Here is a 13,479-nt window from a genome sequence, read left to right as displayed (position 1 = left end):
CTAACTGTAGTAGCACTTACCTCATATGTGCCAGTCAAATGAGATTTCAAATACTTTGCAAAACCACAACATACTGTTTTACTCTAAAAAGAGCATTAGGGTGTTCATTAAAGCATGGCACAGACGGTTATTCTGTTTGAGACAATCAGAAATGTCCTTGGTTAGAATACCCTGACAATTTTACAGGATACTGAATCATAGGTTCTATCATTCCAAATATGTCCTGTTTCTAAAACTCTTTTTAGATTTTTCTCCTGTTAAAAATACTTTGCTTCCTTATCACTTCTGCTTGAAACAGATGCACTTTCTGCATACAGTACTGCTATTTTAACAACCTGACTGGTTCTGTGTACTGGGTGGGCTTATTGTCCTGAAAGATTTTGTAGACACTGTTACAGCAACGGAGGCTGGATGTGGAGTTTTCAGGACTTGCTCAATAGAGTGCTCAAATGAATCCTTGCTCACTGCAAAGTTCCATGTACAGTCAAACATCTGGATCGGTGGAGAGGGAGTGGGGGGGATGAATAACTTTTTGCTGTGTAGGCTGCAGACATCTTTCTGTAGACTCAATTCCCCCAACATTAAGAAAATTAGGGGCAGAATTATGTTTTTCCAAATTTGGAAGTCTTTTTAGTTTTAAACTCAATTTATAAGCTTATTCAAATATTATAGAAAGTTTCAATTCATATTTCAATGGCAGTCCCTAACCTACCCAAAGTGATAATGCTAGAGACGTCTGGCAGGCTCTCTTTTTGATTTATCCTATGAATAGGCAGTGAGCAAAGTGGACAGTGTGTTGGTCATAAAGACATGAGTTGAGTAATGTCTCTGACATATACTGGCGGTGTGATCCTAAGCAAATCATTTGACCCCTCAGGCAACTCTAAGATTATAAATTACATTGGTAGAGGCGGTCTACTCACTTGTGAATCCTTTACACCCCAGCTTCTTAAATTGTTAAGTCATGAATACATATGGGGTCTTGTAATTGAATGTGGGAGTCACAAAATTATGATTTATTATCAGTAAATGTTTGATTTGTGTGTGTATATATATATACATACACATTATATATGATATATAAATCCAAAATATGTATATTATAAAGCTGTAAAATGTTCGTAGGCAAAAAAAAGGACACAGGTGGAAAAAGTTTAAGAAGCCCTTCTCTACACTGATGAAATCACAGGTCATCTGCTATCTTTTGCCCAAATAGCTCTCCACAGTCCATAAATAGGGTATTGTTTTGTATTTGAACTGCTTCATTTTAAACCTGTCTTTATTAAGGAATGAGAAAAGATAGATTCAAAACTTGAAAACTGTTGGTCTTAAGCTTCAGGTTAAATTCAAAACTTAAATGTTTGTAAAAGGTCTGAAAGAGTTATTAAAGCAATTCTGCTCTCTTGCCATCTCATTAGCTGCTGAACACTGAAACCCAAATGTTTCAGAAGTAACCAAAAACCAGATGCTGGTCAACAACACATTTGAGTCTGCAGGTGTCCCAATTAAACAGCAGTTTCTCCCAGTAATGCAAAGGGTAATATGATTACCTGAGACACATCTTGACTCAAGTCTGGCCTGATGTAAACCACATCAACTTGAGCCATTTAAGCCCCACTGGCGACATCTGGTTCGCTGTGAAAAGAGGAATGTGTTCTCTCTAAGCTCAGGGTTTAACAATCAATCTATATTCATTTTATTAAATGAAACTCAATGTTTGAAAAATAAGCCCTTCTGTTCTTGCCTAGATTAACTGGGGACATTTTATCTTTACCAAACCATTGTACAGCAAAGACTTATTCAGCTTTTAAAACTATGAAGCATGAAAGGGCTCACCTGGGAGTTTAAACATTTAGCTTCAACTGCTATTTCCATCAATATTCCTTTTTGTTCCTTTTATTGATGGATTCTTTTCTCATGCCCTTCATTTTTGAATGTATCTCTCCTCCCTCTCCTGACCAGGAAGACTTCCCTTGTAACAAAGATTAAAAGATAAAAACAAGATCAGTAAGACCAACCAACACACTGACCACACTTGATTGTATATGCAAAGTCCCACACCAAGAGTTTCCTCACTTTTGCCAAGAAAATAGGGAAAGACATTTTCTATCTTTTTTGAGGGAAGAACTGCCTCTACAATAGGGGTTCTTAAACCAGGGTCCAGGAGCTTTTAAAAAATATATATTTGAATAACTTTCAACATAGTTGATTTTTTTTTTACAAAGGAAATTCCTCAAATATTATATACATTTAAAAAAACAATCTGAGAGGGGGCCCTTCCCCAAACTGCCAAAGGGGTCCATGACATAAAAATGGTGGAGTCCCTGTTTTAGAAAGTTTACTTGAAACAAAAGCAACTTTTTATTGTGAACTTAACAAGCCTGATCATATGCAAGGAACTAAAAAAAAATTGTATATGAAACTGTAAACTCATGAACAGGTTTTTTTTTCAAGTGTATATTAAATTTAGCATGGTCATGATAATATAGCCTTTCTGAACTTTTCTGTTTCCTGATTTGTAATTTTAAGTTCTATATTGAGATTTTTCTTTTTCTTCCAACTTTGAGTCTATAACTGACACCCATGAAAGCCTTCTTGCTTAATACAACGTATGATTTAAAAATAACAACACATCTACACACTGGCCATGTCTGAAAATGTATGTTTTAAATTAGTATATCTAATTTTGACCTAGAAGTAAATTTTCTCAACTTTTTTCCAGAACCAACAAAGTTTATTGTAATTATACAATGTTTAGTTTAGTTTTATTGTTCTTTCCATTTATATTGTTGTCATTGTATACCCTGTTTATTTTTTATTTCATTTTGTATCAGTTCATATTCTTTTCATACTTCTCTTCATCAACATCACTTTCTATAGTATGGTTTTTATTATGTTTGTGTCCCAAATCAAAGAGCACTTACTCTATTAAAAAATAAACAAACAAAAACCCAGATTATTTAGGTACTTGAAAATCTCTGGGTCAAAGGGTATGAATATATTAGTTTCTTGGTGTAATTCTAAGTTTCCAGAATAGGAATAATGTTCCTATCTTCTGGTAGTCCCTCCTATGTGGACTACTGGCCTCTTTACCAATTTGTGTGACATCAAGACTCAGAGTTGTTTTAATTTGCATTTTTTTTACTAGAGATTTAGAGCACTCTTTCTTTTGAAAACCATTTATTCACATTCTTTGATTGTCAGTTGGCTCTGGGTCATATACTTGGATTCATTTCCTATGAATCTTGGCTATCAGGTCCTTATCAGGACTATTTGACGGAGAGATTTTTTCCCCCTCAATTGACTTTTCTCTTATTTTAGCTGCAAAAGCTTTTCAATTTTATGTGCTCAAAATAATTTATTTGATCTTTATCTCGTTTGGTTGAGAAGACCCTTTGCCATGCTTATGAAAGATAACTCCCATCTATTTTCTCTAGTATATTTTTAAAGTAATCTTTTGTTTGTCAAATATTCACTTGGAACTTATTATCCTATCAATATTGTTATTTGACATTTCATCATGGAGAAATTTGATAGCACCGGATTAGTAGGTGTTTGGCAGAAGGTGCTTTTAAAAAATGTGTTTGTACCTTGGGCTTATTAGAGGTAGCAAAGTTTCTATAACTGCTGCAGATTTTCTTTTTAAATAATTCATCAAATGTTAACCCTTTGCTTATGCTATCTTACTCTCCTGTTTCAGGTTTTTGATCTGGAGAAAACCATCTGAAAGTTTGGGTGAGCCTCTGATCTTAAGAGAAAATGAAGCAAGGGGGATTTGAAGAAACAAGATTTATCTAGATAATACTAAGTAAGCCCAAAATAGTATTGGGAGGTATATTACTACCAATTATAATCATCAGGAAGGAAGACTGAGAAGGGAACAGAGCATCAGAGAGAGAAAAATGTGAAATGTATATAAAGATAGATTATTGTGAAGAGCTTTAAATGCCAAACATGTTGGTTTGTACTGCATGGCATTAGGGGAGCCATTTGCAACCTCATTAGCGGAGGAGTGTTATGATCACATCTATGCTTCACAAAGATCAATTTGACAGCTGAGTGGAAAAGAGATCCAAGAGGGAAGATAGGTAGGAAGCCCATTTAGGAGGTTATTTCAATAACCCAGATGAGAGATACTGTTTGTAGTATTTGACTTGCTCTAGAGGGACACAGGACTTTTCTCCTTTCTTTGGCCAAATAATTAGGTAGCATCGTTAAGATCTTTGGAAATCTTATAGTAAGTGATATCACCTAATAGAGAGTTTGTTGAGGTTCAACCTTTCTCAAGTGTCATCACTGTTATTTGTGGCAATAAAAACTACCTTTGAAACAGAGCCAGTACAAAGGAGAGAAGAGGATGGCTTTTATGATGAATTATAACTGATTGGTAAGAGGGAAAATGCTGTTGGTATAAAGATAGTGGAAGGATGAGCTTTTGCAAAGTTTTATGCATCCTAGCACAAAGACAGGGCTGTCAGGTATTCTGGGGTTGGCAATACTCATACAAGGCAAATGGAGAAAAGGGGCAGGGGAATAATGAAACTGACCAGAGGGTCAGGAGCTGAAGTACTTAGATCCTGAGAACAGGCTAAAACCTAGTTTTGCACCAGATCTAGTGATCAAGCATAAGGATCAAGCATAATCTAGTAACTGATTCTGAATATAAGAGAGAAGGAAGGTATCAATGAACAATGAAATCAAGCCCCAGTTGCCAAAGGAAGCCAGAGAAGCAGTGGTGCAGTACCTTGACTCTCCAGCCAGAAAAACTGGATACAATTTTTTGAAGGTACTTCAAACATCTCACATCTGGAACTGCTTAGAAACTTAGACAGGGAGTAACACCTCCCCCAACCCCCCAATCCCCAGTAGAGATGAAATGTTTCAGATTGCCAAATGCTGAAATCAAGAAAGCTCCCACAAGGCCAGTTGGGGAAATCCAAGTCTCCTTTCCTCTCACTGATTTGGGCTTCTCTGTTCTATTTCTGGAAGAAAGAAGGAGGAGTAGGAATAAAGGTCTCCATCGACCCTGGACTAACTATCCTCTCAAGTGCAGAGTCAGGGGCATTTGAAGGAGGTCAGAATTTCTCCATTCCTAGAACAAAGCCTTAGGCTAGGGCTAGTATCAGTCAGAGGACTGCTTTGAGTGCTGGACAAAATATGTCCTTGTGGCTTTTTCTGCTAGGGCTTTTGCCAAAATGCCAGAGTGATGATATAGCCAATACGATTATATACAAGTCCCCCAGAGCAAGTAAGAATTACTGATGGCCTGGGAATTGTGGGGTACACTTTAATTTTAATAAATGTACAAAAATCATGTGGCTTGACTATCCATTTGCTGCACTTCTTGCCAGTATGGAAATATTCCTTTTGTTTCCTTCACAGAACTTAGCAAAGGTCTGAGCTCACAATCACTTAAGAAATACTTGTTGAATGGAACCAAAATGCAGACGGACAAAATGAAGGTCATACAAACAGTTATTAGGGTTCTTAATTAAAATTTTTATTTTACTCAAGCTTTGCCAGGGCACATTTCTGAAATTATAATGAAGTCAATGGAAGATGAGATTCAATATAGAAACATGCTCAACAAGAACTCTTCAAGCATACAGCTAATACATACAACCCGTACAATAAAAAATGAGTCAACGCATGATAGTGACGACGTTACTGGGTCACCATCAGTAAGATATGTCCTTTTCAGTGGCTTCAATGAAAAAATCTGACTTTATGGATGGATTGGAGAGTGACTGATTAAGTCACATTACCAAAGGTTCATTTTTTTTACAAAGGAATTTTAAAAATGGGGGTTTCTGGTACAGTACATGTTAGTTGATTTACATGCAATCCTTTAGGAGCATATCTACCACATAAAGTGAGGCTAGGTTTGCACTGGGCCATCCATACACTCACTGAGACCCTCAGTGACCAATAACACAAAATGAATTAGCTGGCCTGGGTCCGAGCAGTAGTTTGTGGCTATGGACCAGAGCACTTTTCTGTATGGAGAGAAAAATCAGTGACCTTGGCCTTGACAGCTTTATTTTCTGAGTTATTGGTCCAGGCTTTTATCTACAAAACTACAGTGGATACAAAGAGACACATAAATCTTTAAGGCAAACTGGAAGTTATACTTATGTGGCAGGAAGGGTCATTCAATATTCTGAGGACTAATTGGCTCAAATACAATGCCGACAGTGCAAGGCTGTCAGTAAATTCAACAATGGATTACAGTCTCTGAAATACTTATTAAGATTTGACTCTTGTGCGTCACCAGACCTAACAGTCCACTAGCATACTCGATTACAAATACAGTAGAAATTCCTCAAACTGCTGGTGTTGTTGGACAAGGGTAACACCTGCACATCATGAGCTATTGGTTGTGAGGGATACTAGACATCACTAGGTACCCAGGGAACGCACATGACCCATGGTAAAATCAAAGCCGGTGGGTACTAGAAGTATTTTGTTTTAAGAGTATCTCAATTATCATTAAAAAAAATCAGCATCTTAAAGCCCCCAACCTGGAGAACCTGGCTGCTGGAGGATGCTAGATTAAAACCCAGGGCTTCCCACAATTCTTGGAAGGTTTCATTTTCATTTTATTGCAATATATAATGGAAGAAACGCAGGAGCCTGGGGCCCTCTTTGGGAAACAGCTCTACCTCTGATTGGCTAAAGTTGACGACCATTAAAACTCTAAGGATGATTAAGGCAAATGTTCAGCTCTAAGATGTCCTGGTCTTAAACCACACAGGGCTTTATTGACCTGATGTAATACGTCATTCATGATTACATCATAAAAGAACCAGGTACACAGGCCAGATTATAGGGGAAGCCAACCCCAGATGTGGTATGCTTCAGTGCTATTTTCTGCACTAGATGAAGCTTTACAGTTGTAAGGCCCTGCTGTACTGATCCAATGAAGAATGATGATGTCCACATGTGAAGGAAGGCAAAGCCTCCCAGGCTAACCAAATATGGAATGAGACATGCAGTCATAGTCACCGCACAGGACAGATTATGAGCGACTGAGTGAAGTGAGATGGCTTGAGACCTGTTCTGCAGTCACCAATGAGAACGCTGGCTCGGCAGGCATGAACCTCAACTGATGGACTTTCAGCCAAGTTGCATGCTTGATTAACAGGGACACCACTCACAATCATACCACATGAACTAGAGGAAGAGGAGCAGGATGTGGGTGTACACACTGCTCGGTTTCAGTACCTACATGAACGAGTGTGGCAACCACACTGAAATTTCTAGGAGTCTAGCTTCAGCACCCACAGATGTCACCAGATTAGAACCATAAGGGTTAAATGATTCTTGCAGCCACTTGCTGTGATACAAAAATTTCATCTATTAAGTTTGCTTAGGTACGTTGCCTTAGTTGCTTAATTTCAAAAGGCAAATCCATTGGCACTTGTCAAAGCTCAGTATGTGTGCCATCAAGAAAATAAATATCCAGTTCAAAGGCCTACTTGAATAGCAAATTTATGTCCAGTGACTTAATTTATGTTTGATTTGCATATCTTAGAAAGATAGAAAGATATTAGCAAGAAATGTTGTAAAGAAACCTTTCTACAATAAAAAAAAAAATTTAGCAAAAATATATTTCACACTGGATTTCCCAAATATTGATTGTTTGGAAGTGTCATATAAATATTTGCAAATACCCCTTACAAATCTGATCATTTGCTCACATAAGCCTTACTCTTAAGATTTTTCTTTCCAACATAGTTGAAAGCCAGAAACTTTTATAAAAAAGTTTTAGGAAAAAAATACCCCTTTTGTAAAACCTTATTATGTGCCAAAACACACCAATTCCCACAAATCAAAAAAACAAGCAAAAAAACCCCAACAACCTGCTAATGTGTGGACGTGCAGTTAAGTTACCAAATGCAATGGCAAATCATTGCATGTTCTATACCATCTACAAGCTGACTTCTTCTAGAGCTCAGTCATTGTCTGACCCATTTGGAGGTAAGAAAACTAATGCGTCATTAAAAGTGTGTCCGTATGCCCTAAGCCGGTATACGCCATACATCATCACATGCATCTGGTTTGGAGCCAGGTCATTAAAAGTGACAGCCATGTCTGAACAGCATCCTTCTACTACTTGCTGGGGGTTATTAGACATTGCCTCTTTAATAAGAAACCCAACTGATTTGGTGTTAAATACATCTTTTCCTTCGGAATCTTCAGCATTTTCTGCAAACACTCCCGAATATTTCAAGCAGACTGCTAGCTGCTTATCTTCAGATACCTTCCAAATCATACCTCCTTGTTCAGGACACTTTTCGGGGTCACTGAGAAGGCCGTTCAGTCTTTTTAGTGATTCTATACTTAAGACAATTCCTCCTTCAACATCCACATACTCAAGCTCTCCAGATTTTACAGTATGGCCTATATAAAATGGTTGTGTCGCGTCTCTTTTCAACAAGAAAAACTTCAAATTTTCAATTACAGCAAATGTAGTAGGTCGGGCAAGGAAGAACCAGTTGTATTCGTCTTTATACTTATCATAGGCATATTTATATGCTTTTCTCATCATTGTCCACATGTCATTTGTTTCAAGATTAATTGACTCAAACACCTTAATACTTTCAGTACAGAAGAACTCTACTTTGTCACAGTGTTTGGTCCAAGTGTCTTTCACGGCCGCCCAACGACCCACATCTTTGGGTTTGACAAGTATCATACAGTACACACGAATACTCTTAACCAGTTCCACGCGTTCAGCTTCAGAAATTTTCAAAAAGTCTTCTTTGCTAAGTGCTTGAAGGTGATGGTGCTCATGATGAGTTATATTTTCATGACCAATCCTAATGTGTCCTAGCATAGTAACCAAAGCACAGAAAATGCTTCCAAGCATCATACCCTTCAAAAATGAACTGCTTTCAAAAAGCATTTTTCCTATAAAGAAGAAAAAGACCCTTCAGATACCTTATGGAAAGGCATAGTCTAGTCATTTAATTTTTTATTTGCTCATATAGTATTGCTCATATAGCCCTAGAAGGCCTAAAATGACAATTACTAGGTTCTTTTTATAGAAGATATACGTACAGTGGCAACGTAACTCCTAGATTGCAAAGAAAGAAGACATACTTTTAACAAGGCCTTGAAAGAAAAAATATCTTTTGTCTGACCATGTATCTGGATCTCTGCTTTGGAAAATATGGCCACTGCACATGTGGTTATTATAACCAGTCTATATTCCAACTGTATGCAAGTACTGGGTAAAGTCAGAGCCTTGATAGATCCCTTCTCTCTAGGACAGAATTGGAATGCAAATACCAGGCACATAATAAGTGCTTGTTAAATGATAGATTCTTAAACTCTATCTAAGGGAATCTAATTCCTTGACTTTATTATGAGGTAGCTTTGAAAGAAAGAGTAGTAGACAGAGACAGGGAGACCTGGGTTCAAATCCTGGTTCCAGATGCTTGTAATCTCTATGACTCTGGGCAAGTCACTTAATATCTCTGAGCCTCAATTTCCTTACACGTAAAATAGAGACAATAATAGCATCTACCACACAGTGTTTTCGTGAGGCTCAAATGGATCTAATACAAAGTCCTCAAACTATGATCAAGGGCCAGATGCGGCAGCTGAGGACAATTATCCCCCTCACCCAGGGCTATGAAGTTTCTTTATTTAAAGGCCCACAAAACAAAGTTTTTGTTTTTACTATAGTCCGGCCCTCCAACAGTCTGAGGGACAGTGAACTGGCCCCCTATTTAAAAAGTTTGAGGACCCCTGATTTAATATTTTGGACACAACCAACGTGGGAATATGTTTCACTCGACTATGCATACTTGTTATATAAGGTTTGTATTACCTTTTTCCAGGACTGGTGGGGAGGGGAGAAGTAGAAAAGAAAGGAAAATAAATGCTTTTATTAATTTAAAAAAAATTAAAAAGATCATCTAATAGATAGCATGTAAGCTCTTTGACAGAAGGGACTATTTCATTTTCTATTCCCTGTATTCCCAGTGCCCAGTGTGCCTGGCACATTTGCGGATGCTTAATAAATACCTGCTGATTGATTGAAATGTAAAGTGCTTTGCCAACCTTAAAGTGATTTCTTATTATGCCGAATTTTATCCAAATGTACTGGCACTGTCTTTACTCCTAAAAAATGAAAGACAAGAGGTAAATTCATCATGAATCAGCAAGTTGGTAGGTAACACTTGGACTGATACTTTGGTTTTCTTTCTATGTCATATATGTTGAGCCCAATAGCCCATGTTATTTGACTATTACCCACCTTTTTGCTCTTTTTCAAAAGGAGGAAATATCAATGTAAGGAAGAATCTAATAAATAGCTGACCCTGATGGCCATTTATATATAGGCTTCTAGCCCTAGAATCGGAAGGAATCTTAGACATCATCTAATCCAACCCTCATTTTACAGAGGAAGAAAGTGAGGTTGTCCACAGAAGGGAAGTGACTTGCCTGAGGTGACACATAAGATCCTAGATCCAGAGGTGGAAGGGCTCCCAGAAGCTACTGTTGTCCAATCCTCTCATTTTCCAGAGGAGGAGACTGAGGCCCTGGGGGGGGGGGGGGGGGGGGGGAAATGATCTGCCTAAAGTTACACTGGTTTTAAGAGACAAAGGCAGGACATTCAAAGGACCATTTTCCTCCTTCCATTTAAGATGAAAGGTGAGTGCTTTCAGAAAAATAATCTCAAGAAGCTACTCGAAGGGATGGCAGGACCCAAAGAATTTCTAGGGAGCAGGATGATATTATTGAAAGCATACCAGATTTAGAGTCAGGACTGCTCAAATTTCAGTCGACACTATTGGCCCAGTAATTTTAATGTTCTTGAACCTTGGTTCTTCATCTGTAGAAACAAGGGGTTGGCCTTGATAGCCACTGAGAGTTTTTCCTTCCTAAACCTAGAATCCCATGGATGAAGCCACTTCATTTCTCTGGGTCTCCTTTCTTCCTCTGTAAAATGATGAAGGTAGAATGGATGGTGTCTAAAATACCTTCTAGCACTAAATCGACAATCTTTAGTTAGGGAAATCCCAGATGATTGCAATGCAACTTATATCGGTTTAGAGAGTTGCCTACAGCATTGTAAGTGACTTGACCAGGGTCACTCTGCCACACTGGGCCTATGCACACTTAAACCCAAGTCTTCCTGTCTTCAGAGTTTTCTATCCACTACTCCATGATGCCACGATATTACAGAAAAGTCTACATCAACATTCTGATTAGAAATAAAATCAAGGTTCCGTCAAATAATTACAGAAGAACGATTTTTAATAATATTTATGCTACACAAAGGTGTTTTCCTCAAACTTCTTGATTCTACCAAAACTAAAGCTCACTTCAAATATTCTGCTTATTCCCTTTGTATGCTTACTGCAATCCTTAGATGTCAAAGGGAGATGGATTCTTTACAACAGTGGTTCTCAAACTTTTGTTTTCAATATCTTTATCCTATTAAAAATTATTAAGGATCTCTCCAAAGCATTTTTATCTGGATTATATTTATAGACATTGACCATATTGGAAATAAAAACTATTTTTGAATTTGTAGACCCTCTAAAAGGGTTTCAGAGATCCCCAGGATTCTCTAGACCATACTTTGAGAGCCATGGCTTTACAAATATAGCCGGCCCAAACTTCCCACTTTGGAGAGGAGGAAAGTTAGGGTAAGTGACTCCCGTGGAGTTCACAAAGATTTAGTGGCTGGGCAGGCTCCTAGACACCCAAGGCCAGTTTCCTAACTAGCTCGATATGGTAACCTTCACAGTACTTCCTTCTATGAATTTCAGAAATAAGTCATTAAAAATCTGTCCTTTTCTCCTTCAGATGAAAGGGATTTATCTGCCCTAAATGACCCTCTACCTCACCACCAACCCATACTTTATAATAGAAAATACAAACCCTGGTCTTTCTTTAAAAAAAAGAATTTCCCTTTTTCACCCGAGGAGTCATAAAGGGTGTGGAGAAATTCTGTTGGGCAGATAGGGATGGGGCAGGAGGGAGTTCCGGGTTGGGCAGTCTCCCAGAACCACTTGCTGCATAAACATAAGTTATGTAGGAGAAAAAGGAGAGGTGAACTGCCAGGTGACACAACTACCTTCCTGTGTGTATGAAGGGTTGGTTGCTACAAACATTTTTATAATTCTGATTTCTAGTCCATAATAAATGACTATTCCGAGTGGACATCTGGCTTGACAATGGCCAATACAGGTATCAGAATTTTACTTCAAACACCAAGATCGCCTACTGGGGATGGGGAAGTGGGGGGGAAGGGGGAGGGGGGGGGGAGAGAGAGAGAGAAAGAGAGAGAGAGAGAGACACACAACAGAGAGAGAGAAGGGAAGGTGTTATGATGGTGATGCAAGGAAAGGGAGGAGTGAACCATTGCATTACAAACAGTGTGTTCTTCGGAAGAAAATGGGAAAACAAATTCTCCAAACTTTCCTAAATGACTAAGCCTTTTCCCAGGAAGGCAAGAGCAAATGGGTTGAGTCCTAGGCCCAGGAATTAATTCGGTACAGACACGAGGAACGGGAAATAGAAAGCCTCGGCATAACTGACAGGGGGGTTTGGAGGAGAGAAGGTACAAGAGGAGGGGGAGGTACAAGCGGAGGGGGAGGGTGGGAGGGAGAAAGGCGCGCGCACGCGCGCTGTGTGTAGTATGTGTATGCATGTGTCTCTTCAGGAGGTGCAGGGAGGGGAGAAGCTCGAAAAAGATAGGGGGGGGAGGGGAAAGGCTCAAAGAAAACTGGGGAGAGGGGGGCGACGCTTCCCTTCAGCACTCCCACCCCTCCGCAAACAGCGCCCCCCACGGGGCAGGGGTGGGGCCCCAGCACTCACCGGCGAGGAGGCTGGAGCCCGGTGGTGGGAGGAAGGCAGGGTGCTCTCAGGAGTCCCACCGCAGCTCCTCTGGTCAGGATGGGGCAGTCTGTCAATCCGTCAGGCCCCGCACCCCCCACCCCCGGCAGCGCTCCCAGGTGGGGCCGGCTTCTCGGAGGCGGTGCCCGGAGGGGGGGGGGCGGAAAGGACAGGGCAGGGCGGGGCGGGGTGAGGAGGAGGAGGAGGAAGAGGAGAAGAAGAAGGAGGAGGAGGAAGCTGTGCGCGGCGGGAGGCGGGAGGCAGGAGGCGGGAGGCGGGAGGTGGAGGGGAGGACGGGGCCAGTGAGCGCTGGGCTGCCGGCCTGGCGACGCAGCGTCACCCAACGTGCTCCGGGGACTGGACGCGCGGTCCACCTGGAGAAGAGAACGTGGAGGCTGCAAACGGCCCGACCCCCTGTGACGCGCGTGCGGCGCGTGTGTGACGCCAGACCGGTTCGCGGCCTGCAGTTACGGCCTCAAGTCGGCAGCTCATTGGTCAGGCTGGAGGGCCGGTGCACGTAGTCGGTGGCGGGCTGATTCCTGGCCCCGTGGGGTGCTCCGGTGGGCTTCGAAGAAAACTCCCCTTCCTGGAGTTGTGCTTCTGGGACCTCCGGTCCAAGGC

The 13,479-nt window shown here is 40.3% G+C and overlaps 1 protein-coding gene across 4 annotated transcripts in view; it reads right to left on the bottom strand.

The window, feature by feature from the left end:
- C1GALT1C1 (C1GALT1 specific chaperone 1) overlaps positions 1-13,264 on the bottom strand; it is a 43,976-nt gene extending 30,712 nt beyond the window's left edge. Inside the window, exons 1-3 of one of the 4 annotated variants that reach the window (XM_051968993.1) lie at positions 12,841-13,264; positions 10,036-10,131; positions 5,476-8,913 (exon numbers count right to left, since the gene is read on the bottom strand). In XM_051968993.1, the coding sequence (XP_051824953.1) occupies positions 7,955-8,908 (954 nt within the window). In that variant the 5' untranslated portion in view covers positions 8,909-8,913; positions 10,036-10,131; positions 12,841-13,264 and the 3' untranslated portion in view covers positions 5,476-7,954. Of the gene's footprint in view, positions 1-5,475; positions 8,914-10,035; positions 10,132-12,840 lie in introns of those variants that run through there. The other 3 variants (XM_051968995.1, XM_051968994.1, XR_007949116.1) reach the window with 3 other exon arrangements.
- Positions 13,265-13,479: the final 215 nt, after the last annotated feature.

This window comes from Antechinus flavipes, chromosome X, assembly GCF_016432865.1.
Source record: "Antechinus flavipes isolate AdamAnt ecotype Samford, QLD, Australia chromosome X, AdamAnt_v2, whole genome shotgun sequence".
Taxonomy (NCBI): Eukaryota; Metazoa; Chordata; class Mammalia; order Dasyuromorphia; family Dasyuridae; genus Antechinus; species Antechinus flavipes.
Note: the sequence above shows the minus strand (reverse complement) of the source record. Positions and strands in the feature narration are given on the sequence as shown.